Genomic DNA, 27,842 nt, shown 5'->3' with positions numbered 1-27,842 from the left:
GTGATTCATCGGTCCCGTTGCTCTGAAATATTTTGGGTCGGACCAATATTTCACTCGTAGGTTAGATTAGCAATAGTGTGGACAAAACAATTTACGAGAAGAAACACATTGCTAGGGCTAAACTGTCACTACGTAAATTTTGTTACATTTTTGATTACAGTGCTTAAAAAGTCTTATTCCTCCTGCTCTTTCTCTATAATTATTATTAACATGACACGTCGAGCATCATTTCCGTGTCAATGTTAGCATCTTTCATTAATTCATAAAAAGGTCCCACCAGATGACAAAAAAAAAAAATGAAATTCCACAGCATATGCCTTATTTCCACCAGTCTTGTACATTCTTCACCCATACACTGACACCTTTGCTCGCGTCACCTATGAGCTGTGTCAGTGTATCGTGTGTCGCTGTGACATCCATTTCCAGATCTTGGTTACCCGGACGTCTTGTGTATATTGAGATATCGAAATCAAAACACATAAACAGCTCGAGATGTAAAGCCAACACCTACCTCCAAAAGCTCGCGTAATCTGATCACACCAGCCTTCAATTCCTCAGATCTGTGCACTTTGAGCATGCAAGAGGTATGGGTTCCAGATCCAGACCGAGTTTTCGTGCGGGCTGCTCTCGTGACTGAAAAAACGTTGCGAAACAAACAGAACAAAGATGAGCAATGGGCAGTGGTCAAGGTTGACGGCCGGGAAAGTGAGCTGCCAATTGAAGAGGTGTGTGATGTGAACCCCAGTACATTTGATCGAATCGATGATATGTCCGAATTGACGCATTTGAATGAGCCTTCAGTCCTTCACAATTTGGAAAACCGATATGCAGATGACATTATTTACACGTATTCGGGACTGTTCTTGGTTGCAATCAATCCGTATAGTAACATTCGCATATATTCACAGGACTACATCAATCTGTATCACGGATCTCCAAAAGAAGACAACAAACCACACATATTTGCCATTGCAGAGCATGCGTACCAGAATCTGCTTACCTTGAAGCTGGACCAGTCAATCTTGGTGACAGGCGAGTCCGGGGCCGGAAAAACTGAAAACACGAAAAAGATCCTGCAATATTTGGCAAGCATCACATCTGAAGACAAACTTTCTCCAAATACTTCACATGAAAGCTTCGAGCGTAAGATTCTACAAAGCAACCCTATCTTGGAATCATTTGGAAACGCACAGACGCTGCGAAACAACAATTCGTCCAGATTTGGTAAATTTATCAAAATAGAATTTGATGAATTGGGTAAAATTAATGGTGCCCATGTCGACTGGTACCTCCTGGAGAAGTCTCGAGTCGTTGAACAAGGGTCCCAAGAGAGAAATTACCATATTTTTTACCAGATGTTATCAGGCATGAGCGCACAGGAGCTCCGCAAATTTGGAATTGAATCCAGTTCCATCAGGGACTATCGGTATTTACGCGGGTCAAATGCTAGCATACCGGGTGTGGATGATACCCAAGATTTTCACGCTCTTTTAGCATCTTTCAAGGTAATTGGATTCACAGAAAATGAGGTGAATTCGGCTTTGACATGCATAGCCATCGTGCTTCTCATCGGTAACATTGAATTTGTCTCCGAAAGGGCAGAACAAGCGTCTTTCAAAAATGGCGTAGAAAACCTCTGCCAACAACTGGGTGTAACGGAGGCCGATTTCAAAACGGCTGTACTAAGTCCAAAGGCTAAAGCGGGTAAAGATTGGGTCGTTCAGTCGAAAAATTCCCAGCAGGCACGATTCATCCTGAATTCCCTATCCAGGTCTTTATACGAAAAACTGTTTTCACACGTTGTTCAAAAAATCAACGACAATCTTGATCATGGTTCTATGACCGAGAACTACATTGGTCTTCTTGATATAGCAGGATTCGAAATTTTCAAGCACAACTCTTTTGAGCAGCTCTGCATCAATTATACTAATGAAAAGCTACAGCAGTTCTTCAATCATCACATGTTCGTTCTTGAACAGAACGAGTATATCAAAGAGAATGTTCAGTGGAGTTATGTCGATTATGGGAAGGACTTACAATCAACTATAGACCTTATAGAAAGAAAAAGTGCGAATCCTGGTGTCTTGCCTCTATTGGATGAAGAGTCTATTTTACCCAAATCTACAGATGACACATTCTACTCAAAGCTTATATCATTTTGTGATGACAAGTCTTCGAAGTTCAAACGTTCCAAAAAGAATAACTCTTTTATTTTAAAACACTATGCGGGCGAAGTTGAATACAATGTTGAAGGTTGGCTGTCCAAAAACAAAGATCCTTTGTCGGCAAACCTGTTGCAGCTCTTATCAAATTCATCCAATGAGCTGATAAGGCACTTTTATGGCAGTGACGAATCTAGTGCGAGCTCTTTTAAGACATCCTCCCATCGCCATAGAGTTCAGTTGGGCTCACTCTTAGACCGACTTTCTTCTACAGAACCTCACTTTGTCCGCTGTATTATACCGAACGATAAAAAGAAAGCTCACGATTTCAACAGAAAGCTCATTTTAGACCAATTACGGTGCAATGGTGTACTGGAAGGTATTCGAATTGCTCGTGAAGGTTATCCGAATCGTATTTTTTTCAAAGAGTTCTTTCAACGTTACAAGATTCTATCTGATGAATACCGCTATTCAAACAACTCCAAGAAAAATTGTGAAATAGTTTTGTCTGCTTTACACCTCGATCCAGCACTATTCAAGGTGGGGAATAGCAAACTCTTTTTCAAGGCGGGCGTTCTCGCCGGCTTAGAGACCAAGAAAGAAGATCGCATTGCAAGTATGATATCCAAACTTACTGCCAAAATCAACGGTAACATAATAAGAAAACAAACCTCTGATCAGCTGAGAAAACTGCAGGCTGCTCAAGTACTAAAAGTTGCCTTCACATCTTATGACAAGTTAATGAAAGACCCATGGTTTAGTTTATACGTTAAAATCAAACCTCTATTGGATTCCACGCAGGAAATTTCCAAGACAAAGAAAATAGCCGAGAACGTCAAGCAACTGGAAGCCGAGTTAAAACGAGTCAATGAACTGAACGAAAAACTAGGCGTCGAGAAGTCTAGCCTCGCTAAAGATCTGTCCAGCGTAAAGGAATTGCTGCAGGTAGAGACTAAAAACCTCGAGGAAAAAGAAACAGCACTGGAACTGATCAAGAGTAAACAGAAGGAACTTAATGATCTGTTCAAGGAATCGGAGAAAGTGCAACTTGCACTCGCCAATGAAAAGACAGTTCTCCAAAAAACTTTCGAAAAATCGCAAGGCGATTTACAAAGCGCACAAGACGGGTCAACAAAGGCTAAAACTACGTTGCTCACGGTTCAGAAAGAGAAAGAAGACTTGGTCAAAATAATCAATGATCTTCGATCGGAATTGAGTGAGGCAAGGGATACACAGTCTCGTCTCGAAACGGAAAAAAACATATTGAGTCGAGAAAAGGCCGAAATCGAGAAATCGCTCTCCTCCAAAGATTCTAACATAGCCGAGCTAAAAATCAAGCTCTCGAATTCTGATGTTGAGCTGGAAAGAACCTTACAAAGCTTGGAAAAGAGATTTCACAGTACTAGCAAAAGATTGGAGTCCTTAGTGGAAGAGAATAAGAATTTGAGAGCATTGGTGGAAAGATCAAAAAAAGAGTATGCGGAAGCCCAAAATAATTTGAAGTCAAAAGAAAAAGAGCTTCGGAGGGTCTTCGAACGCACGGAACAGAACCAAACTTTGATCCAATCGCTCAACAAGGAAAGAGATCAGCTTTCTTCAGAACACAGCAGTCTGATAAGCGGATCCAAAGACATTCAAGCAGAGCTTGCAGAGTACAAAAAAAAGTATCAAGTCTTGGAGCAAACTTATAAGACTTTGCAAGACGAATCCAAATCTTGCGGAGGGTCTGGATCTTCAGTACCAGCCCAAAATGAGCGGGAAAGTAAAAGCATTGATTCACTGACGGAGCAACTTGCGAGAGAGAAATCCCTGACGAAGTTCCTGAATGAAAAACTCCTAGACACTGCATTAGTTCGCTCATCCTCGGGCTCATTCAATGACAAACGGAATGCTAATTCGATACAAGGAACTGAAGTTTCGGAGGCATTTGACGATTTGCAAATAAAGTTGCGGGATGCTTCTTACCGTCTCGAGAAAGAGACGAGTCAGAAAAAGGACCTCATTTCGAAATTGAGATTCACTGAGACACGACTGGCATCGGCATCTTTTGAAATTCAAACCATGTCCTCGCAATTACGGGCCTTGAAAACTGCACTTGCTAACGGAAACATGAAAGCCAATGTGGAAGAGATCCTAAGCCAAGTTGAACCGGTCGAGCTGAACCATGAGAAACTCATACTGGAGGTCGAATACCTCCGAAGCCATTTGCACACCGAGAAGCAAGCCAGGCTGGATGCTGAGAATGCCGCTTCAGCTTTGCACAGCAAACTAAAGCAAATACAGAGGTCAGATTCCTCTTCTGACATATTTCGCCTCAAATATGAGGCTAGTGAACAAAGGCTCAAAACCTTGGAGTCAAAATTCATGTCACAAGCTTTAAGAGACAAGACTAATCTCAGCAACGGTGAGATTTTCACACAGCGTGGCGCCGTCGCCAAATATGAAGAAGACTTGAGATTTTTTAAGCTAGAAAATTACAAGCTCCAGGATCTTTTGAATGAATCAGAGAAACAAACAACTCATTTTAAAAAAATCATAAAGCAGCATCAATCTGAAAAATCGGCTTTAAAGGATGAGCTTACACAATTGCGAAAGGAGGTGGATGTCTCTGAGAGGCGGAATCATCTGCTTGCGACCAGTTCTAACAACCACAAGGTACAATACGAAAACTGCATTGGCGACCTCCATGCTACAGAGGAGCAACTCAAAGAGATGATTCACTGTTTGAAAGAATCAGAGGCTGACATCAAAACTATGACCACGATTGTGGAGAGACTGAAAAGTCAAAACAAACAAAAGGATAGGCAACTGTGGGAAGTGGAGACGCGCAACAATGAACTTGAATTAGAAGTCGAAGAGAGAAACATTGATGTGACTAAATTGCAATCCCGAATCGAGATTTTGAATAAGGACCTTGCTCATTTCAAGGATCGATTTAAATCTGCTGGAGATCAAAGCCAGCTACTAAACGAGATTGAAAAACTCAAACGCGACCTCAGTGTTTCGCTCAGAGCTGAGACAGAACTCAAAAAGGAAAACTCATCGACAAATTATACCTTAGAAACCGCAAGGATCGACTATGAATCAAAAATTGAGGATTTACTAAGACAAACCTCGCATTACGAACAGGTTATCGGGGCATTGGTCAAAGAAAGGGATGCAGCAATATCCGTTCGAGAAGAGCTGGAAGCTGCTCTTGCAAGATTGCAAGGTAAATTAGACGATCTTAACACATCTGTTACAAGTCTGTTGGAAGAGAAGCATCAATTGGAATCTCACCGAGCAAGTTTGATAGCTAAGTCTGATGAGGATAAAACACGCATTGACAAGTCGGAAGACGAAAAAAAGGCCCTTGAAACTAGACTCCATTCGCTTGAAGAAGCTTTTAGTCGACAGCAACAGCAGAACGATCGCAACGAATCCTTAGTGGGGAAGTTACAATCCTCCTTCGCAGAAGCAAAGTCGCAATTAGTGGCCGAGAAAGACAAAAACATAACACTCCATGAGGAGAACACGTCTTTAGGCAAGTCAAATGATCAACTCAAATACACAATATCGGCGTTAGAATCAAAGCTCGCTGATAAAACTGAGCAGGAAGCATGGCTATCAAGAGTTCAGGAGCTCGAGGATCTCGTAGCTCAAGAGTCTGATGCAAAGTTCGAAGAGATCAAGAAAACTAAGGCATTAGAACGTACTGTCGAGGAGCTCAAGTTAATTAACACAAAACAAGCCGACACCATTGCCACTGCGAACTCGAATAGGGAGGAATATAATCGTGAGATAATGGAAAAGGTCGAAAGGCTTGGAGTCTTAGAAGACTATGTGGCGAAACAAGAGGTGGATGGAAGACGGATGGAACGTGATAGAGCCTACCAAGAAGAACAAATCCTTTATTTGAAAAAGGAGCTTGACCTGTGGAAAGAAAAATTCGATGACGTGTCGAAGAGACGTCAAAGCATTGACGCCCGCTCAAATGAAGAGCTGTTCATATAGCAGTGCTTATTAATGAATGACGGCAATTTTGTTCTGTAAATGTATATACAAGTTTCTCAAAGTCTATCGCGCTCAAAACCAACCTTTTTTTTTGGATTTTTTGAAAGTAGAAACATCGAGTTTTTCGTAGTTTCCCAAGCCGTAAAACCTCAACACTGTCTCGACATCGCCAAATGCTTCTCTGTCTCCCTGCATAACAATAGTCGCCTTACCGGTTCCCTGCCCTTCGTTCTGAATCTTGCCACAGAAGACGTTTTCAGCCGTTCTCCTGATATCTTCCACCGTGAGCTTCTCAATACTTGAGATCATTTCACCTATTGGAATTTTGCGGTCATGAATTTGTACTTGCCTTCCCAAATCTTCAAGCTCTACAAGCTTCGATTCCAAATTCATCAATAGAGATGACTTGAGCTGATTTTTGGCTCGGGATACCTCTTCTTCGGTCAGTCTTAGCTTGCCGGTCGAGAAAGTGTTGGCCATTTGTTGGGCAAGAATTTCAGGCATATATGGTGCCGCTTGTGGGACACACGATGCGGAGATTCCGAAAATTCCAGAATCTGAATAAGAATGATTGAATGCCACACAATTTTCAATGAAAAAATGCTGGTTCAAGACATGAGTGTAGAGACGGGAGTACATTCCCTTCCCTGGTCCGCCGGCGCTGAAAGAACCCCCACCTCCCAGTAAAGTCTGTAAAGTGGCAAGAGCATATATATCTGGATGTCCTATCGGTAAGCCCTCGAAGCCTACTTGAATATGACATAGCTCTGGTAGGTTTCCGAAAACGGGCACAGGGGGAATGCACAGTTCACCACCGGTGTAAGTTGCTGCCTTCGTTTCCCGAGCACTATGACCAGCGGGAGCCATCATACTCTCAAAATGTTTCTGGGCGTAAGCTAGAGCTTGTTCATGAGGGACTCCGACAAATGCAGCGACAATATTGTCCGGTGTGTATAGTTTTTGTCTGTAGTCTTTCAAATAGTAATTTGAGATCGATGGGATGAGCTCTTTGGGGCAAAGAAGAGGGGACCCTAAAGTTTCGCCCGAATACGCTGTGACATGCAACAGCTCGGGTAAAATCAACTCGGGTTTATTCCAAACCTCGTCAATCTCATACTGTGCCGTTAGTTTTTGTTCTTCGAGTTCTTCTGCTGTGATGCGTGGAAATCTTACAGTTTCCGCCATCAATGCAAACATTTTTTCCACATCGTTGTTGAAGACTGAGGCCTGATACATCATTGTTTCACGAGAGCTGGAACATTGGTAATTTCCGCCCAAAAGCTCTAAAGTCTCGGCCATCTCCCGTCCAGACATATGCTGTGTTGATTTAAAAGCCAACCGATCCGTTATATGAGTGCACCCTTTGGTTTTCAGCGTTTCGTAACGGGAACCAGCTCCCACGTATAGTCCCAGCGCTGAAAAATGGCCTGGAACATTGCTGGTGGCTACACGTAACCCATTGGCTAGTTTAGAGACTTGATGATTCTCATTACTGCTCACGACTTTCGAGTAAAAAGATCGTAAAGAAAGCGGTTTTGCTCTGAGCATTCCTAAAATAAATGCTAGCGTTCACACTCAATTCGAAATATGCTCAAAAGAACCAACTAGCGCTCTGGAATGGACATTTATCGCGGTGGTAAGACTGACCTTCTTGCAGTCTTCATAATATATACATCAAATTAGTACAGAGTGACATGCGAAGCTCAATAACAGTTGTAGTTGAAGAAGGATCAACGAGTCTGTAACAGTGAGAGACTGGGTGTGGCCCCTACGTTTATGAAATGTATGCTAAATGCTACTTATTGTCTTTCAAAAGATTAGAGGCTATCGTTTGATGCTTTGTTGGTGGGAAAGCGATCCTTACTGCCGATGTCAGTGATCGGAGGAGAGCATGGATTCGAGAAAACTATGTGTGAATGAACCATTTTGAAGAAGAGAGCTTGAAGATTCAAAATCAATTGTGCAAATGCTGCTGAAATAGGTGAGAGTTCCGGCGCAAAAATTGAAATGAACAAGCTGTCTATAAGGAGGAAATCGTAAGGAAGAGTTAAGCCAAGCCAGTTGAAGAGACGGAGTTTTTTTTTTTCATTTTTCCTGGTTGAAAGTTCATAATAGAGGACAGTCTACCTGCTTTTAGGAGGACTATGTTTTCTGTTTTTTTTTCGTGTCGTCGAAAATTTCTGTCGCGGCTTTTCAAAAACATTTCCGAGCTGTAGTTAAATCTCGTAGTGTGGAGGGATGTATAGGGGAAACGACCCGATGTTCAGTGATCGTCTGGTTATGCTAATTGCTGTTAATCAGAGTGTTTCTGATCCATGTAAACCTTTTCGTCCGGCGCCAGATCACGTGCTCGTGACGGGCAAGAACAAAATGATATACTCCATGCGACCACAACTGGATGAACTTTCAATCGACCGGCATCGGTTGCACGATTTGGGAGAAGAGTACCAAGAGCCAATAATTTACTTGCAACATGGCCTGTATTCCCCATTCTTCTGCGATGGATTTCTCACACATATACTGAGTTAGCCATAAACAATAATAGACGATTTGCACAGTAATCAAACAAATCCAATTGTCTTTACAATCGACTCCCGAAATAATGAGAATCTCGCCTTAGCTTGAAAAGGACTCTTTACCAAAAATGTATAACCAACTAACTCAAATTTAAAGCTGGCTCAAGACAATCTTCAGCGCTCAATTTTCGACCCCGATAACACCAACTATTCAAATTCTCCTGATAAAAATTCAGAAATCTCACCACATCGAATGATTCAAAATACCTTCACAAACTGAGTCGTCGCTGTCGTCAAATTGAAGCTTGAAATGACTCTTTGAGCTTTGATTATTATCATCTTACACGATGTGTAAATTGACTAAAATCGTCCATTCAAGTACTTATACATGACTCAACAATGTGTTCAACTCAAGAGAATCTCTTGTAAAGAGACGAAATCTAGCTGAATAACCCGTCTTAAAGTCTTGCAACATGCCTCGCAGCTTTAACATAAGTGTCCCAGCGTCTTCCGCTAATATCGGTCCTGGTTACGATGTGCTTGGTATCGGTTTAGCGTTGTACTTGACGCTTGACGTTGAGATCAACACCAAAAACGCCCAAGATACCAATTCAGATCCAAACAACTGCAAAATCACTTACACTGAGGATAGTGAGGGCTTTGGAAGTGTTCCGTTGAAATCGGACGAAAATCTGATCACTAGAACTGCTCTATACGTGTTGAGATGCAATGGGAACAGATCTTTCCCATCAGGAACAAAAGTCCATATACATAACCCAATCCCACTGGGACGCGGGCTGGGATCCTCTGGAGCTGCTGTTGTGGCTGGTGTCATGCTTGGCAATGAAGTGGGTCAACTAGGCTTCTCCAAACAGCGTATGCTGGACTACTGTTTGATGATTGAACGTCATCCAGACAACATCACAGCTGCCATGATGGGTGGTTTTGTGGGATCGTTTTTGAGAGATTTGACGCCTGCCGAAATGGAGAGACGTGAAATCCCCTTGAGTGAAGTCTTGTGCGAGCCCAGCGGTGGTGAGGACACCGGTCTGGTACCTCCCAGTCCGCCAACTGACATCGGTCGTCATGTGCGCTACAACTGGAACAGGGTCATTAAGTGCATTGCCATCATTCCAAACTTTGAAGTCTCTACGGCCGATTCCAGAGGTGTGTTGCCTCAAGCTTACACGGCAAAGGATTTGGTTTTCAATTTGCAAAGACTAGCCGTGTTAACCACCGCTTTGACTCAGTCTCCTCCAAACTCCGATTTGATTTACCCAGCAATGCAGGACCGTGTCCACCAACCCTACAGAAAGACCTTGATTCCAGGCCTCACGGAGATCTTGTCTAGTGTAACCCCATCCACGTACCCCGGTCTTTTGGGTATATGTCTTTCTGGTGCTGGGCCCACCATCTTGGCTCTAGCCGTAGACAATTTCGAAGACATTGCCTTGGAAATCATCAACAGATTTGCCAAGAAAGAGATCGGCTGCAGCTGGAAGCTACTCGATCTTGCATACGATGGTGCAACGGTTTCTACTCAAAAATCTAGCAAAGAGCATGAAGAGAAAAACTAAAATAAACAATTGGCGATTCGCAGCACACATGCTGTAGACTTGTTTAGAACTTGATAGATATAATTGTTTCAAAAATGCAAGTAATGAAGGTGAGTATTGAGCACCATAATTTGCAACTTACAGCTATACCAGCACACTTGAAATTTTCTTGACGCTTGAAACAGCGACTTAATCAATTGAAGCTTTGAACTGTTGAAAAAGGTCCATCAGTCTCACTTGAGCGATATCATCTAACTTGAAGCTCCATATATCTGTTTCGTAACATAGAGGTACATGAATCTACGCGTTCACAGGTGTGGGGACAAATGATTTGTCTAAAATTTCTTATTTCCATAGCCTTGTGCTTTTACTGTCATATCTAATGTAAAATAAGTGTTGTAGTATATGTATCGGCATATCTTGTTAATGGTGAATATATTTAGGATGTATCAGCTAGTTCGAGGAACATGTTCCCCTTATATTGTTTCGTACCTGTCACCGACAACCTCAAAGTTCTCGAGGAACTTGTCGATCTTGGCCAGCTCCTGCTCTGTGAGCTGCTTGAAGGAAAGGTTTTCCTCAACACGACGGGTGGAGGATCCACCAGGAAGTGGGATGAATCGAGTATTTGGGTATTTGGCGTTCAAAGACACAATCCATGCCAAAGCAATTTGGGAAAGGGTGGTGCCGTCGTTTCTTTTATCGACGATTTCCTTTTGCAAGAATCTGGGTAGTTGCATGTTGTGCTCGAAAGCATCACCACTGAATTTCTTCAACGCCTTACGGAAGTCGCCGTCTTTCATGTCATTGGCGGATTTGATCGCTCCTGTCAGGAAACCACGACACAATGGAGAGTAGCACAGAATGGGCAAGCCTCTTTCATTGCAAATGTCGGCGACACCATCAGAGAGAATATGAGGTGAAAAAAGCGAAAGCTCAACTTCGACACATGCGATGTAATCGTGATATTTATCATCTAAAGCACGGATCTGCTCGGCATTGACCTCACTCAAAGAAATGGCTCCAATGACGCCCTTATGAATAAACTCGACCAAAGTGTCGAACGTCTCGGCTGCGTAAGGATTGGAGCCCGCTAATTTGGTGTCAATACGAGCTGGTTCGAAGATATCGATTGGTCCACCAAACTCACGGACGGAGTTTTCGACTGAGGCAATGACACTGGCGCGGTCTCCCTTTGGAGTCAAGGTTTTGAGATCTACGCACCCTTTACAACTGACAATCACCTTTTCACGATATCCTGGACGATTAGCAAAATATTCGCGGGCTAGTCGTAAATTGGCCCAATCTGGTCCATAAAGTTCACCTACATTGAGAAGAACTGGTTTAGCACTCAATTCAATCGCCTTGTCAATGGCAGCAAAGGCAACTTCCTTAGGGGCAGGTTCTGGTGTCCATGTGAGACCCATCAATCCATAACCGGCCACTGCCTTGAAGTGAGCTTGTCTCAGTTCTTGAGGAGTGAGCATCGTGGATATTTTTTTTTTTCGAAGTGTTGAAATGTGTCGCTTCCTTTAATTTCGCTGTCAATTAGTCTTACAGAAGTCGGTAAGAGCTGTAAAGAGACAGTTTTAGTGACGGGTTTGAACTATACTGATAAAGTAGAGTTAATTGAGTAACCAGATCTTATTTCTCGACCATTGGACCAGTTCCTTATATACTTTTTGAGATTCGCTCGTAAGGTGGACTTTGGATGTTCACTTGGCAATTGACGTTAATATAGTTGAGGATCTAAGACGGAAAAATTGGAAGTATCTAGCCGATGGTAAATATCGAAATTACGACACAATCGTTGAGAGTGAGTAGTGTACCAGTTGCTGTCTTCTTAGCTAGAGCGAGGCATTGAAAGATAACTTGAGAGCAACATTGTAGAGAGATCTAGGTTGTAAGAGAGCTGTAAAGAGATGAATGAAGTTCGCGGGAAATGTGACAAAGAAACAGTATAGGTTTTCTTGGTCACGTGATCTGAACAAGACACACTTGGAGAAGGAGGAATGGCCCTTCAAGGTTATGCTTTTAATTATACACAGGAAGAGAGGCAGCTGGATCTTTGCAACGCTCTTCTGATTTACACAATATGTGTACTACTTGGTCTACGTGCTTTCGTAGCAGTCGGTGTTTCGCACGTTTTAAGCGCTTCCTAAGTTCTCGTGACGGTGGTAGTTGTGTCTCAGTAGTTCAAAAAACGATGGAATGGATCTCTCCGGAGTGTTTGGACCTCCTGGATGTCTAGCGTCACATTACAAATGTTGGTGATTCGTCTCGATCACGTGATTGAATGACAGCGACACCGTTGGAAACCTAGCTCCTCGCCGAATCACAAGAGCCGCTATGGGGCTCTAAGCATTACCTACCCCACTCTGAAATGGTCAGAGGCTAGTTTGTTGGTCTGTAGGTGTGCGAACACTTATGAGAAATTTCCATCAGCTGGTTGAAAACTTTTGGCTTGATCATATAAGCATTTTGGTCTTCTCAGCATACATGGTAGTCTTGAGTGTTTTGAATACTATATCGCAAGAGACATCCAAGTCTCAATGAAATAGCTGTTTTTACAATGGAGAATATCATCAAAAAGTGTGAGACATTGGTCGCGGGAAACGCTCCAGAAACATTCTAATAACGAGTTTCTGTGAAGAATCGAATTAATCTTCTAAAAGTTTTGAAGAATATTCTGGGATCTTGTTCTGTACTTCAATCTTGCTGATCAAAACTCAAGACTCTGCGTGTTCTCTGCACATGCGTTAACACGATCCTTAACGTCTTAGCGAATACATAAGAGACAAATAGCATGCGTCCCTATCACCAAGCTCTTGAATCACAAGAACTCAACTAATTGTGAAGAGTACGGTGTCTCAAAGTAGAGATGTAAAGCTTAGGAGACGGTTTAGCGAGAAAAGTCAGGTGGCACGTGACCTGCGCCAGTGGAGGCTACCAAATTCTACCAAGATGAATTCGCCTCAACTTGGCTTTCCCACTTTTGAAAAGGGAATGTTATATCTATAATCAGGCATTTTTAATTTTCGAATCAAGAATACATCATCTCTAAATAAACAATACACTTGAGCCGTTAAACTTCGTCAACAGATTTTTATGAACATAAATTTCCAAAAAAATCCTATCGTAACTAGTGAAACTTTCCACATAGAATACCCTCACCAAAATTCACCAATATCCGTCTGCAACTAAACCATTACCAACTCGCTCGACATTGGCTTTCTTACTTCGTGTCGCTTTTCCATATAATTCATCTACTCGTACCTCTACTCGTTCCTCTCCTCGTCTCTCTACTCGCTATCGACGACTCAATTTTTATACGGTCATACAAATTTATAGATATCAATTAAACCATCTCTTCTTAACCCTAATCCGAACACTTACCACCCAAAACTCTCTACATTTACTAGCGCAATCGTTGCCGTCTTTCCTTTCCTTATGGCCACGAAATCCGAGTCATCAATGGGAGCGTCAGGGCTTTCTTACTCGCAAGTTGTGCGTTACATCGTTATAGCAGTAGCGCTATGGTACGCTGGATACAAATTATTCACCGGACATGGTGAAGACATTAATTTCGGTAAGTTTCTGACAAGAACATCGCCCTACATGTGGGCAAACTTGGGGATTGCGATGTGTATTGGGCTCAGTGTGGTGGGGGCTGCTTGGGGTATATTTGTTACCGGATCTTCGATCATCGGAGCTGGTGTGCGTGCACCTCGTATTACGACCAAAAATTTGATTTCCATTATTTTCTGTGAAGTGGTGGCCATTTACGGGCTGATCATGGCTATTGTGTTCTCAGCCAAGTTGACTACTGCCACTCGTGAAACTATGTTCTCAAAATCGAACCTGTACACTGGATATTCACTATTTTGGGCCGGTCTCACCGTTGGAGTGTCCAACCTAATTTGTGGTGTTGCAGTCGGAATTACGGGTGCCACTGCCGCTGTTTCCGATGCGGCCGACTCTGGATTGTTCGTCAAAATTCTCGTTATCGAAATTTTTGGCTCTGTGTTGGGTCTACTGGGCCTAATCGTTGGACTTTTGATGGCAGGAAAGGCCGTTGAATTCAGCTGATCACACACTAACGAAGCACATCATTTCTGAAGCTGATTTCCAGGCAAGAACTGTTGTGACCTTCGACAAATTTCACTTACGATAAAATAATCCACTGTTCGATGCTGCCCACGCAAAGTCCCTCATTGGGTGTAAAAAGATCTTGAAGCTATTCACAGGTCCGCATCTTTTCAAAAATTTATCATTACTAAACAGGACAGCTAAATTGTTTCGTCTTTTTATATACATAAACAAATCTAGCGTGTTCACCATGATCTCGTCTTATTCTTCTTCACGGTAGTCTGGGTTCTTTTTTAGAATGACAACACCTTCAAGGCGACTGGCATAAGTAATATACTCATTAGTCTCAAGTTCTGCCCTTTCACCGTGTCCCAGCAGTACTGGTGTAGAATGAGTTATCCAACCTGTGATAGTCTTAGGTTTACCTGCTTGTCCGACCGTGTCCACAGCCTGGCCTACTCTCACGTTTACCTTGATAGGTTCACCTTCTTCGTTCACGGTCAAAATGTACTTCGGCCTAACACCACTGTTGAGGTAGTAGAACAGGTAGTGATGTTCTAACATGAAGGAAGGTGTTACTAATCCGACCAAAACTGTGAGTAAGGACGCTAAGGTGACCTTGTTCAAGACTTGAGCATCGTTGAGGATATCGAAAGTCATTGTTCCCTTCCCCATATGTACCAAACCTTGTGACAATCTGGTTATAAACAAAGCGTTTTGTTCGCGGGAATAGTAACCAGCTAGTTGTCTTAGCAGCTGTGCCAATCTGGCGTTGTTTGTACCTGCACCTGTGAGGCCCATTGCAAAGATAGAGTTCATTGAAACGTCTAGGTCAGGATCGTGAGACGACCTCGAGAGAGTGTCAAAGATTTTCACTTGGGGATCTGAAACCGAAAGCAAACCTATGGCTAGAGGAACGGTTTTTCTGATTTGATCGTTACCGTAATGCATTAAATGACTGAAATGGCGCAGAGACATCTCTTTACCTATCTCTTCACCCATAGAGATCATGGCAATACCTAGGACGGCGTAGGTGAGCTCATCGATGAGAGCATATTCTTTTTCTTCTTCTTCCTGAGTCTTTTTTTCTTCTTCCTTGCTCTTGGCTTCTTCGCCTTCTGGTGCCTTGTCACCGTCCTTTTGAGACTCTTCACCGACGTCCATCTTTTCGTCGCCGTCATTATCGGCTTCTCCTTTTTTTAAGGAATTCAACGAATCAGCAATTTCTTGCTCGACTGCGTCTTCCAACTCAGCGACTTCCTCTTCATCATCATCTTCCTCTTCCTCCTCCTTCTTTTCTTTCGGAGTCAAACGATGTAAAAGATCTTGGATGAGCAAGACATCACCGGTACCTGTGAAGGCACAGACATTTATCAAAACCTCGATGGCAGATGTGATGGGGTGATCTATAGCAGAGATGGTTTCGATAACATCTTCAACTTGGTCACCTTGACCTAGATATAAAATCCCTAAAGCCAGCGTCAAAAATCTAGTCCATTCAGTCTTAAGCTCTGAGGCAGTGCGTTCAAGCAAATTGTCAACGACTGCAGTCGTAACATCTCCGTTACAAGTACCTATGAAGGCATGAGCCAAAGCAAGGGAAGCCATGGCGGACGTTTCAATTGGTAAGTTCGTGTCAGCAGCTATTGGAAGTAGAAGACCTAATAGCTCATCATTTCTGCTTCCAGCAAAAGCAATTCCAAGACCTAGAATAGCCGCAGAACTTAACTTTTGGTCAGGATTCGTCACGTAGTCTTGTAGCAACAGCATTGCGGGTTCAACTTCACCGTCATGCACGCCAGAAGCGGATATACCAATACCCAATAAAGCTCCAGCCTTCACTTCAGGTTCGTCAACATAGAGATACTTGTCTAACTGTTGCAAACCATCCAAGTTCCACTGATAAATGGATCCGATACTGGCGACAGTGGACGTCATTCCGTCACCTTTAGTTTTGTAAACCCAGTTGTCATCACCAACAATTAGCTTATCGCTAGAATAACCCAAATTCAGGAAGCCATTAACGAAGGATGCAGCAAGGTTTTGCTGTGCAGAATCTAGACCAGTCCCTGCAAATACTCCCTTTGATGAGCTATCCAAGTGACTCTTGTATATGTCTTCAGGAACTTTTGGTACTGTGAGGTTAAGTTCCTTAGCCAAATACAGAAAGTGTTCTGATAGCTTAGTGTTGCCAATTACGTCCTGAACGCCTTCGTATTCAAAAGATGACTTTTGAGCCGAAAGAATGTACGCAAGCTGCTTGTGAACAACCTGGTCGGACGTAGCATCAAATACAGCCCTTATTAAAGATTCGTCATCTAATCTGATGGCCAAAGCGAGTGCCTCTGTCAGCTGCAGCTCACTCAAGTATATGGAATAAGCCGTCTGTAGAAAGAAGACATCATCTGGAGGTGGTAATAGAGGAACACACGCGATCATATACTGACAAACGCGGTGAAATGTGTTTTCGTCAATGAATTGAGGAAGCTTATCAATAGATTCAATTTCCAGAAGCAAATCGACAGCGTCAGCTTCGCCATTGTGCTTCAAAAAATATGGCACAATCTCAAGGGACAGATGAACAAGAGCTTCCTTTGACACATTGAGGGGTCCCTTAGAACCCGTGGCTGCTGGTTCAGGAGAAGGTTCTGACGAATCCCCAGCTTCTTTTTCGACTTGTTCGTTGTACACGTCTCCAATCTCTAGAGCCAAATGGCGCACATATTCGTGACCCCAGCTGGCGACATCTTTCTCCTCAGAAAGAAGCCTGAAGCGCAACGAATCCCGCTTGGCCTCATCAGAGTAAGTCATCGCCAAAACCGAAAGCGTGTCCGCCATGATCGATTTGAGCTTCGCATCATTCCATTTGTCGAAGACCTCACACATCTGTGGATAGAATGGACGTAAAAATTTCAACGGCTTGGGAACAGCTGTCATTGAACTAGTAGAATCGCGCACCAGTTCCTTTAACTGAGCAAGGGAAGGCTCATAAAGCGTTGTATCGTCCTCCAGTAACCTCTCCACCAGAGTTTCCAAATTGTTCTTCAGTTTAAGATCCTCTTCTGAAAGTTCTTCTTCTGCTTCCTTAACCGCACTGTTCTTGTTAGCGGCCCCACCATCTTTGGTCGGTATTTGAGATTTAGTAGAATCTTGAACGGACTTTTCCGGCGCTTTCGAGTTCTCTTCCACCATTGTCGATAATCACAGTTTAATTGCAGCCCTGAAACTCACAAGAATCGCTTGTTAGGCCTGCAATGCTACACTTGTTGGTGTGATCTGGAGGAAGTTTAGTAGTGAGTTCGCCACCGAGAACTTTAAAGGTTGTTTTATATCATTATTAACGTATGTGACACATAGTCTTCAACAGTTGGTAGAAGTCTAAACAGTCCTCTAAAGGAACACCTATAGGAATAGACCTTGAGCACCAAGGCCTTGCCCATTTCTCTCGGTTTTATATTTCGAGTGAACTTGTCAAGTTTTTGACTCATCATTCTACCATCTTTGTTTCTATGAATTTCGTTTTCGATTCTCTTGAATACTGCAGATGAACTTTCGGATACTCACTGAAAGATCAATGAGACACGTTCTTTCGTGTAAAACCTAGCTGTTTGTGCTTAGATTTTGTGTATGTTTGCCATATTCGACACCTTTTTATCAATTTAGAAACCTGCCGTCATACGCCTGAGACGCCCAGTTTAGAAGCTTGTCAAAGACTATATTGTTCGCATTGTGGTAACGGATGCTATGGTCAGAATCTGGAAAAACGTGCATGTCGTAATTCTCGACTCCTGCCAGATCCAAAATGTCTAAGAACCTCAGAGAGTTTTGAAAATGCACATTATCGTCCCCGGATCCGTGCATCAGTAAAAATCTTGTAGCTTGTCCCAAGGCAGTGGCATTATGAACCTTTGATTTTTCATATCCCTTTCTGTTTTCTTGAGGAGTGTGCATGTACCGCTCGGTGTAAACAGAGTCGTACAATCGCCAATCGGTCACAGGCGCCACTGACATTCCGTACTTGAAGGTCCGACCCGCGTCTCTTTCAAGTGTTTTGAGCGTCAAATATCCACCGTATGACCACCCGAAAAGTGAAATTTTATCTGCATCGACAAAGGACTTGGCTGCGTAGACTTTTGCGGCGCTTATCTGGTCTTGTGCTTCAACGTCACCCAAATTGTCCCTGACAAGGGCCCGAAATTTTCTGCCTTTAAAACCTGTCCCACGACCATCAACAACTACAACAATTGCATCTAGTTGTGATGAGACAACCTGGTTGAACCCAATGGAAAAAGTTTTCGCAACTTGCTGGGAGTTGGGGCCACCGTAAGCATAAAAAAAGACCGGATAATGATTTCTCAATTTCGGGTTAAAATTGGGTGGCAAGATCTCAAAAGAGTTGGCTATGATGTCATTTTCCTCTTTGTCTTTTCCTAAATATAGTTCTTTGAAGGTTTTTTCAGGTATGGTATAGTTTCCGAGTCTTGACTTCAATATTTCATTCTCTTCGAGATAGAATAACGTCTTTTCAACTATGGCGCTAGTCTTCGAATTGTCACTTGAGTTTGATTCGAACCGTACCACCTTCTGATATGGAACCTCTGGACCCAAATAGGTCATGAGGGCAAACTTGGAGCCGGCTGATAAAGACACCGAAAAGTAGCCTTCGCGGGTGGTGTCGGATATTTCTTTGACAATTAGCGGTGCATTCAAGTTGACACTGTATATGTGTCTCTCCGTTGACGATTTTTTGGTGGCAACAAAGTATACTTCGTTGCTTTCGAGGTCAATTCCAGCTGGACCGTCTACCACCTCCCAATCCCCGCCAGTTAACATTACAGGATCTGTAGAATTCGCTGGAGAGAAGTACGCCAAGTGATTGAAGCCATTAAATGGTACGAGGTCTACGTATCCGTCGTGATCCCTTTCCTTCGAAGAATCTTGAGGGACATACAGTGTTTTGTGTGTGATTTCCCACCATCCCCCTTCCGAGGGTTCTTCCCTTGGTACCTGTAGAGCCGCTTTCTCAGCGGCATCAACTAGAAGTACGGAAAGGATGTCGGAAGAACGATCACTCGTCTTGGCCAGAATCTTAGAGTCCCCGACCCACAGTACCTCTGTCACTAAGGTCGATGCATTTCCATGTTCGACCGCAGACACTCTTTTATTCTCGAGATCGTAAACCTTCAGCGTTGCATGTGGATTTGAACTCCCGCTTTTAGGGTATTTGATTTTGCGAACCTCGGGATAGATATCAGCCTCATCCTGAGCGAAATAAGGAATTGGAAATTCATGCACCAGGGTCTCGTTGATTCTAAGGTAAGCCAAATATTCACCTTTAGGAGACCACCACAACGCAGAGTCACCTTCAAAGACTTCCTCTTCGTAAACCCAGTCAGGTTTGCCATTGAAAACCTGTGCACTCCCATCGCTAGTGACACGTTCACTCACTGTATGTGTTTCCGCGGAATACAGATAAATGTCGTTGTTGTGGACATAGGCCAAATCCTTCGAGTTTGGGGACCACCGAACAATGGCTAGGTCGTGGCCTAAAAGATTCAAAGCACCATTGCTTTTATTCAGAAGGAAGTAAGACCCGAAAGTCGAATGCCTCCAGCTCTTGGTCGTGTTGGAACGCACTAGAACTTGCGACAGGTCTGGAGATGCTTTCACATACTCGACACTATAATTGTGACCGTTGTGCTGAAAGTTCATGAAGTCTAGAAGAACTTTTGAGTAGCTTTGGTCAAATACTGATTTCACAACATAACTGCCTTTTTCTTCCTTTAAAAACAGCCCATTGTCATCTCCTTTGGAGTTGAGAGATTCGATCCACTGAATAGAATGCAACTGAGGAACGAACGTTGAATTGCGAACGTTCTCAAAAGATATCTTGTTCAAGCTGGGTTCCCCTGAATAAAATGGCCAAGGCCATCTGAAAGACAAGAAAGAAGGAGAGGTGCCAGAGCCCCCGGAATCTGTCAATTTTAAAAGAAGACAAGCGCCCCAGACCAGCAGGGCCAATAACGCCAGTCTAACGGAAATGACGTCTCTCTTTTGTTTTCTTTCCCACCTGCCAACGTCACATCTGAGCGGTTCCAAGTCCTCATCCTCAAACTGCATTGGAACTCGACTAAACGCTACCTTGTGGTGTCTAAATAATCCCTACTATTGCGGAACGAGGGAGAAGTGGTCTATCTAGCCGTTTTGATATAATGAGTAACTGATATTTGGCTGCTTATATGTTTTTAGTCAGAGTCATCTATAAAACACAGGGTTAAGTTGTTGATTGTCGTTATTGAATTATAAACATTAAAAACCATACTAAGTAAAAATGCCCATCTTTTTAACAAAACCGACTGTCGAGATGATTGCCAGCATTTTAGAATAGCACTGTGTTCTTTCCTTGTGGTGTAAGATTATCTTTGGCAGAACGAGCATATCAATCTTTACTCTTCTTCGAATTGGCCTCACCGCCAAAAAACAGCTATGCTTTGGTGGCATACACGCTAACGAATGTCTTGTCTTGTCAACTAGTCTTGAATAAATGCAAATGGGAATGTAGCAGAGCTTGTAGAGTGCTGCGAAATTCTACCAGCTAGCTAAGAATATTTGCGATCGAGCCCAAACTCAAGTTCTTTTTCGAGGTCCAAAAAGTCGTCCAACCCAGAAGGATCTAGCTGATCTGTATTACCGGCCAGTGGTGATGCAAGCAGATTTTCGTGTGGGCGAGGCGGAAAATCCATGTTGTGGTCTGGTAGGTTACCAGAATGAATGCCTATAAATTGGTCGTGAAGGTCCGGAGATATGGCCACTGGCTGTTGCGAGAAAACTGTATGCTGCTTGTAGCCCCCGTCTTCATATGTACCCAGCGGAGCCTGCGTTTCTGGCACATAGTCACAAGGTGGCACTTCCTGAGCTTGCTTCTGGTTGGCAAGTTCTTGTTGGTCGTTCTCGTGGTATTGGCGCTGATCTTGTTGTCTATGGTGACGACGCCGATGTTGGTGCTGTAAATGATCTTGCTCTTGTTGCTCTGCTTGTTGCAAGGTCCTCTGCTGCTGCTGTGCTTGCTCTTCTTCTATCAATGGCTGTCTCACGAACTGCCGGAAGTCTTGCACCTCCTCGAGAATCATTTCTCTTAGCTCGTCCATTTCGTTGACAGCTTCAAAACCAAAATCGAATTTGTCGCTGCAAACAGGTTCGTCACTAGGATCATGCCATATACTCAAGTAGGGATGTTCTAGAGCTTCTTCAACTGTGATTCTTTTTTGTGGATCGAGCGCAAGCATCTTCTCAAGTAAATCCAGCGCTTGAGCATTTGCTTGCGGATACAAGACTGAGAATGGAACCTTTGGAATAAAGCCCAGTTGATGGATGTAGTCTTGCACATTTTTTGACCCTATGCGTTCCAGTGTTTCTTCTGGAGGAGTTCCCAGTACCTGTAAAATTCTGTTCAGTTGGTCCACATAGTCCTTTCCTTTGAAAATGGGTTTACCGCCTAACAACTCCGCTAGAATACAACCACAAGACCACACATCGATAGCCTTAGTGTAGCCTTGGTAGCTCAGCATGATTTCAGGCGCTCTGTACCATCTGGTAGCGACATATTCAGTCAAAAATTGGTTATTTTCAACTGGATTTTCAGAGTATCCGCGAGCAAGCCCAAAATCACAAACCTTGAGTTGACAGTCGGCATTTACCAGTAAATTTCCAGGTTTGAGATCCCTATGGAGAACGTCTGCCGAGTGGATGTATTTCAAAGCGCACAGTATCTGGTAAATAAAGCTTTGATAATGCGCATCCGTCAAAGGCTGACCCGACTTGATGATTTGGTGAACATCACATTCCATCAATTCCTCGTAAAGATAGAGTCCATTGAAAGTCGAATCCGGTGAAAAAACAATGTCCATGTCGTACAGACATGTTATATTTTTGTGGCCTCTGAAGTGTCGAAGTAGTTTGAGCTCTCGTAATGAACGCTTACACAAGAGTGTCTTGGCGAAAATGTTCGTCACCTTTTTGATAGCCACGTTAGTTTCATCGGCTGCTTCGGTGAACCGAGCAGAACACACTATTCCATACGCGCCGTGACCGATCTCTTTTATCAGCTGAAATCTTTTATCAACCGTAAAATCCTGGTTGAACACCTTGAAGGTGTGTCTCTCCAACGCTTCTGTCATGGCGGCGTCTTGCTTCACAGTTGATTCAAACAATCTTGAAACCCACGATTCTCCAGGACAAGCTTGAATGAACGAGCACACGCTTTTTAATCAACTTGAGATATCCCTTTTCACAACCTTTTTCTCAATTAAACATGTCTGGAGGAATTAAAAAATTTTCGAATATCTGTTCCAGTACGGTAAAGTGTGAATCAGAAAATCAACTCCAAGACGTCGGTGCAGTTCTTGCACTTTTCGTGTCTAGGCAAAAGCACGAATATGCAGGAAACCGGGCTTGCCACATTATGGAAATCATAGAATATAGGCGTTTTTGCAGTGATCTTGTCCTTGTCGTACCTTTTCGGCCGTTTACCTACTTTCGAGAAGCCTCTAAATTCTAATAGCGGAATTGCGTCGCTACAGCTTTGGCCGTAGAACGACGAAGTGATGAGTGGCTTTGATGCAACCTCAGCCGGAGCAGCTGACATGTAACCTAAAAATAGGATGAGAGCTGTATGATGCGATTGTTTTTCTGGCTTTTTTTTTTTTTTTTCANTTTTTTTTTTGGTTTTTTTTTTTTTTTTTCAAGCACCGGCCGGTTTTTTCGTTCCCTGGTTTAATGCGGACGATGCGATACAATGCGACGGTCAGAAAATGATAGTGCGAGGCTTATGCTGTTAACCAGAAGGACTGGGTGATGGCTGGAACGTGCTTCACTCAAGTTGGCGCAAAATGCGGCGCAAGTGAACTCGACACCGTTTCCAAAGTCTTGTAGAAACTTTTGACTTTAGAGTTTGCTTTGATGGCCCTGGGATCGAAGTTGACAATTTGTAGTCGATCCTTGCATACGGCCCTGGACAGAGCCACGTAGACTTGCCCTTCTTCGAACACTTTTTTGAGATCAACCTTGAGCCTGTCGATTGTTTGGCCCTGAGCTTTGTGAATGGACAATGCCCAACATAGTATGAGTGGCAGCTGCGTCCGGCTCACGCTTGTCTTTTGAGCAGGAACATCAACGGTAAATTCAGCAGGTGATATGAGCTCGAATCTGAACCCGCTGGAAGGAGTGGTGAAACGCACGAGAGGATAGGAATAATTTTTGCTTTCGCGCTCGGCAATTTTCAGCAACAATCGCAGATTTTCCGCTCTGTTATACGGCATTCTTGTAATCTCTGTTTCAACACCACCAGGATAGTTAGTTGGAGCGAGTCCAATACACTTGCCCAGTAGTCTCATATCGAGAACTAAATCAGGATCAGTGAGCTTTGTAGAGGGATACAATTCCAGCATCTTAAGGTAAAGTGGTTCCGTGGTGAAGAATAAAAGTTTCCCAACAGAACCGTTTACCAAAGTCTCATCCACGTTCTTGACCATCATAACCTGTGCATCTTCTTTCAGTGCGAGATTCTTTTCTACCATCAGGGAGTCTAACATCTTGAGTAGAGTCGGATTATCGCTGGTGGTTTGATCTTGGGCTTGGAAGATTTTGACTTCGCCTGCCAATCTATCCAGCATTCGTTTGTTCGCCATGTCAACCTCACGTCGCGTCGGGTATAGTTCAGTGGGCATTATACCATCTGCATACTCGACTTCCCTCTCGTAAGTCTTGATCTGCTGGACAAATTGGCGGCTCACATCGCCGAATCTAATACCATTCAATAGTTCAACAAGCTCCGGATCCTTTTGTCGGAACACCTGCGTTAAACAGATCGTGTTATCGATTGCTTGTTTCCAAACTTTACTTTCGAAACAAAAAGTGGGTCTTTCCGAGCGCGGATCTCTATCTGCGACCGGAGGCAGTTGGAAAAAATCACCGGTAAGAACCACTTGGATCCCACCAAAGGGTTTAGTCGGATTCCGTCGCACGTCTCGGGCCTCGTAGTCCATCTTATCGAGAAATCTGCCATCAATCATCGACACTTCATCGACGATCAGCACACTGGTCCTTTTCCACCTTTCACTATTAGTCTTGTTGCGGTTGACCTGTGCAGCCAATTTTTGAACGCTGCCCATACCTATGTTTATACCTGAAAACCGATTGACGGTTATCCCGCCTATATTCACAGCTGCGAGTCCAGTAGACGCCGTGATAGCAACGCCAGCCTCACCGTAACGAGCCCTCAATTGCGTTACCAGCTCACGCAACACCACAGATTTACCTGTTCCTGCAGAACCAGTGTAAAAGACGTTTTTCCGCTGATGCACGATAAGATCAATAACGTTACGTTGCTCTGGTGTCAGTTCTAACGCGGGTGTTCCTCTGGACTTCACAATTGGTTGTACAGACTGTGCCCGTGAAGGTTTCAATTTTTTGTGCATCGAGAACGAAAATTCTGATACTGCAGACCTTTTGACGGCCGGGTTTGCTTCTGGGGACCTAAGACCTGCGATTCCAACCCCACTGATGCTTCTTTGCACCGTTTTCGCTGACGACACGACCTGTTCACCACTCTTGGCCGATTTCTGTAAATGCGTTTTGAAATTCTGTAACGGTGTTTCGCGCATCAAACGGGACAAGGCTGCTTCTCCTGCATCGTCATCTTCGTCGAAGGACCCTTGAGACTCAAAGAGTGGTTTGGGCCTTGGTTTCCGCCCACTGGGCTGGGCGGCTAATCCGGCGGCGCTGCCTGCCAATGGTCTTCCGGAACCAGGTTTTTTCCCAAAGAAACTCGTCACTGTACTCTGACGCGCGGACGATTTTGCCGACCCACCTGCCAGGCTTCTTTTCCCATCACTCTTGCTTTTTCTTTGCGAAAACATCTAAGACTCGATCTTTCTCGATGTTTTCTCTCTGTAAATTTTGAACTTCTAATCGACCAATTCCGGACCAATTTTTTTCGTTGAAAGACCCCCGCCGGTACTATTCACACCTTAAAGTTGCTGCCAACTAACCTTTCGTGTCCTGATTCGCCAACAGTACGGTCTTAACCCTTTTTTAAGATGCTCACACTTGATGTATTACTTGACGCGTTATGGAATGGGTATATATACATAATACAACTCAATTAGTCTTTTTTAGTTTCTCGAAATCCGTCCAAAGAGACAATATCACGCGACAGCATCACATGATACCATCACAGTACACGAAAATTATTAGTCACGAGACTAACTTAACATCACGTGAAACACACGGGGTCTCCTCATTTCTAAATTTCTTTTTAATCATTTATCACGGTTTTCTAAAGTCCATTAAATTATGAAATTTACTATGGGTGAAAAACTGAAAAAATTACCTATCATGAAATGCATACTGCTTCTCTGCCTATCTCATCTCATCTCATCTCATCAGTGCTTTAAGAACCGCCAACTTTACCGGAGTAAAACAGGCCTTGAGAGCTCGCACAGGTATAAACCAATACCTTCAATCGTTTTGAAGTGAGAAATTACACCACCGTGAAAAAAAAGCGAGCTTGTAGCGTTCAAAATGGGTTCACAATCAAAACAGTTCACTCACACCACGAACCAGCGGCGTTCGTCGCTTATTGTGTCGAATGGCATCACCAAAGGCGGCATTTTTGGAACGGTAGACTATCAGGGCCCCGAGGATACCGCGGTCGAAGAAGACCTGGAGCCTTTGGAGAACTCCGAAGAATCAGCACTTAGGGCTAGCCAAGATCAACAAGCGAACGAACAACAACCTTTCTTGGCCTCTGGAACATCGCTCACCCCAAACGGCGACAAAAACAAACGTGCCAGCCGCCTGGACTCGTACGGAACCATCGGTATTGGCAGCGGTCAGACCGACCAAGAATCGTATCATAGAGACCTGCTCGAAGAGGAACGAGATTTGCTTGTGGACAACAAATTGATCTCTAAGAGCCGCCAGGATGAAGGCGTCACGCCAGAACAGCGCGAACAACAAATTCGTGATACCTGGGAAGAAGCCATCGAGTCTGGAAAATCGATTTCCACTACTTCTCGTAGAGAGTGCCAAGTATTGCTTAAAAGTGCACTACCACTGGTCTTCACGTTTGTCATGCAAAACTCACTGTCTCTGGCCTCTGTGTTCACCACCTCGCGTCTTGGAATTAATGAACTCGGTGGTATCACTCTAGGTTCCATGACGGCCAATATCACCGGGTTCGCAGCTATTCAAGGCCTTTGCACGTGTCTCGACACCCTGTGTTCTCAAGCACACGGTGCTGGCAATCAACAGTTGGTTGGTGTTCTGCTACAAAGATGCGCTTTAATTACACTTGTGTTCTTTACACCGATCCTTTTCGTATGGTGGTTTTGGTCAGAAACCATTTTGGCTTCGTTGATACCTGAGCGAGAGCTTTGCAGATTGGCTGCAAACTACTTGAAAGTAGTAGCTGTTGGTGTTCCAGGTTTCGTGTTTTTTGAGTGCGGGAAAAGGTTTTTGCAATGCCAGGGCATCTTCCATGCGTCCACGATCGTACTACTATTTTGCGCGCCTTTCAATGCCATCATGAACTATGTTCTAGTCTTAGATAAGCGGTTTGGCATCGGCTACATTGGTGCCCCCATAAGTGTGGCAATCAACTACTGGTTGATGGCATTTGGACTACTTTTCTACACAGTCTTCACTAAGCACAAGGCTAACCCTCGTAAATGCTGGGGAGGTCTCATCAAACCTAACCAAGTCTTTCGCAATTGGCGCAAAATGTTCAGCTTGGCTTTGCCTGGTGTAATTATGGTTGAAGCTGAATTCTTGGGTTTCGAGCTTTTGACAATATTCGCATCGCATTTGGGTACGAATGAACTAGGTGCTCAATCCATCGTTTCGACAGTCGCGTCGTTGGCATACCAAATACCATTTTCCATTTCCATTTCTACCAGCACCCGTGTTGCCAATTTCATTGGAGCATCGCTTTACCAAAATTGCATTGTCACTTGTAAAGTGTCATTAATTCTGTCATTCGTCATCAGTCTCTTGAACATGTCTGTCATCTATTCGTTCAGAATTCAAATTGCCAATGCTTTTTCCAGTGATCCCGAAGTGGTGTCATTGGTGATTAGCGTATTGCCTCTTCTAGCATTCATGCAAATCTTCGATGCCTTCAATGCATGCACAGCTGGTTGCTTGAGAGGTCAAGGCCAACAAAAAATTGGCGGTTATATCAATGTGCTTGCCTTTTACTGCGTTGGAATTCCAATGTCTTACATGCTGACGTTCCACTTTAAACAAGGAATGGCAGGATTGTGGTATGGTATTACGAGCGCATTGGTATTCATGAGCATTTTCCAGAGCTACGCTGTCTTCTCCTGCGACTGGACCAAGATCATTAAAGCTGCGAAAAGTCGCACATCAGAGCAGGATAGGGTTTAGATCAAACAACTTGTAACTACAAGTGATTATTGTTAGACAATAATAAATGCATCTTTTTATTTAATGAATCGTGCGTGCGA

At 43.6% G+C, this 27,842-nt stretch overlaps 10 protein-coding genes across 10 annotated transcripts; 4 read left to right on the top strand and 6 right to left on the bottom strand.

Moving 5' to 3' along the window:
* Positions 1 to 575: 575 nt before the first annotated feature.
* On the top strand, positions 576 to 6,155 carry MYO1 (LALA0S04e06634g1_1; the record flags this gene model as incomplete). Its single annotated transcript, XM_022772859.1, has 1 exon — positions 576 to 6,155. One exon carries the CDS (start codon positions 576 to 578, stop codon positions 6,153 to 6,155), a length of 5,580 nt encoding a protein of 1,859 aa, XP_022628281.1.
* Positions 6,156 to 6,227: 72 nt separating this feature from the next.
* On the bottom strand, positions 6,228 to 7,703 carry MAS2 (LALA0S04e06612g1_1; the record flags this gene model as incomplete). Its single annotated transcript, XM_022772858.1, has 1 exon — positions 6,228 to 7,703. One exon carries the CDS (start codon positions 7,701 to 7,703, stop codon positions 6,228 to 6,230), a length of 1,476 nt encoding a protein of 491 aa, XP_022628280.1.
* A 1,441-nt stretch (positions 7,704 to 9,144) lies between these two features.
* THR1 (LALA0S04e06590g1_1) lies at positions 9,145 to 10,248 on the top strand (the record flags this gene model as incomplete). The annotated part of the gene is made up of 1 exon (XM_022772857.1): positions 9,145 to 10,248. One exon carries the CDS (start codon positions 9,145 to 9,147, stop codon positions 10,246 to 10,248), a length of 1,104 nt encoding a protein of 367 aa, XP_022628279.1.
* A 455-nt stretch (positions 10,249 to 10,703) lies between these two features.
* On the bottom strand, positions 10,704 to 11,714 carry LALA0_S04e06568g (LALA0S04e06568g1_1; the record flags this gene model as incomplete). The annotated part of the gene is made up of 1 exon (XM_022772856.1): positions 10,704 to 11,714. One exon carries the CDS (start codon positions 11,712 to 11,714, stop codon positions 10,704 to 10,706), a length of 1,011 nt encoding a protein of 336 aa, XP_022628278.1.
* A 1,963-nt stretch (positions 11,715 to 13,677) lies between these two features.
* On the top strand, positions 13,678 to 14,316 carry VMA16 (LALA0S04e06546g1_1; the record flags this gene model as incomplete). Its single annotated transcript, XM_022772854.1, has 1 exon — positions 13,678 to 14,316. One exon carries the CDS (start codon positions 13,678 to 13,680, stop codon positions 14,314 to 14,316), a length of 639 nt encoding a protein of 212 aa, XP_022628277.1.
* Positions 14,317 to 14,577: 261 nt separating this feature from the next.
* On the bottom strand, positions 14,578 to 17,508 carry RPN1 (LALA0S04e06524g1_1; the record flags this gene model as incomplete). The annotated part of the gene is made up of 1 exon (XM_022772853.1): positions 14,578 to 17,508. One exon carries the CDS (start codon positions 17,506 to 17,508, stop codon positions 14,578 to 14,580), a length of 2,931 nt encoding a protein of 976 aa, XP_022628276.1.
* Positions 17,509 to 17,970: 462 nt separating this feature from the next.
* Positions 17,971 to 20,436, bottom strand: DAP2 (LALA0S04e06502g1_1; the record flags this gene model as incomplete). The annotated part of the gene is made up of 1 exon (XM_022772852.1): positions 17,971 to 20,436. The coding sequence occupies one exon, from the start codon at positions 20,434 to 20,436 to the stop codon at positions 17,971 to 17,973; it is 2,466 nt and encodes an 821-aa protein (XP_022628275.1).
* Positions 20,437 to 20,915: 479 nt separating this feature from the next.
* On the bottom strand, positions 20,916 to 22,493 carry SLT2 (LALA0S04e06480g1_1; the record flags this gene model as incomplete). The annotated part of the gene is made up of 1 exon (XM_022772851.1): positions 20,916 to 22,493. The coding sequence occupies one exon, from the start codon at positions 22,491 to 22,493 to the stop codon at positions 20,916 to 20,918; it is 1,578 nt and encodes a 525-aa protein (XP_022628274.1).
* Positions 22,494 to 23,189: 696 nt separating this feature from the next.
* RRM3 (LALA0S04e06458g1_1) lies at positions 23,190 to 25,232 on the bottom strand (the record flags this gene model as incomplete). The annotated part of the gene is made up of 1 exon (XM_022772850.1): positions 23,190 to 25,232. The coding sequence occupies one exon, from the start codon at positions 25,230 to 25,232 to the stop codon at positions 23,190 to 23,192; it is 2,043 nt and encodes a 680-aa protein (XP_022628273.1).
* Positions 25,233 to 25,896: 664 nt separating this feature from the next.
* On the top strand, positions 25,897 to 27,762 carry ERC1 (LALA0S04e06436g1_1; the record flags this gene model as incomplete). The annotated part of the gene is made up of 1 exon (XM_022772849.1): positions 25,897 to 27,762. One exon carries the CDS (start codon positions 25,897 to 25,899, stop codon positions 27,760 to 27,762), a length of 1,866 nt encoding a protein of 621 aa, XP_022628272.1.
* Positions 27,763 to 27,842: the final 80 nt, after the last annotated feature.

This window comes from Lachancea lanzarotensis, scaffold LALA0S04 (assembly GCF_000938715.1).
Source record: "Lachancea lanzarotensis genome assembly LALA0, scaffold LALA0S04, whole genome shotgun sequence".
NCBI classification, from domain to species: domain Eukaryota; kingdom Fungi; phylum Ascomycota; class Saccharomycetes; order Saccharomycetales; family Saccharomycetaceae; genus Lachancea; species Lachancea lanzarotensis.
The sequence above is the reverse complement of the archived record's forward strand: the minus strand, read 5'-3'. Positions and strand labels throughout refer to the sequence as shown.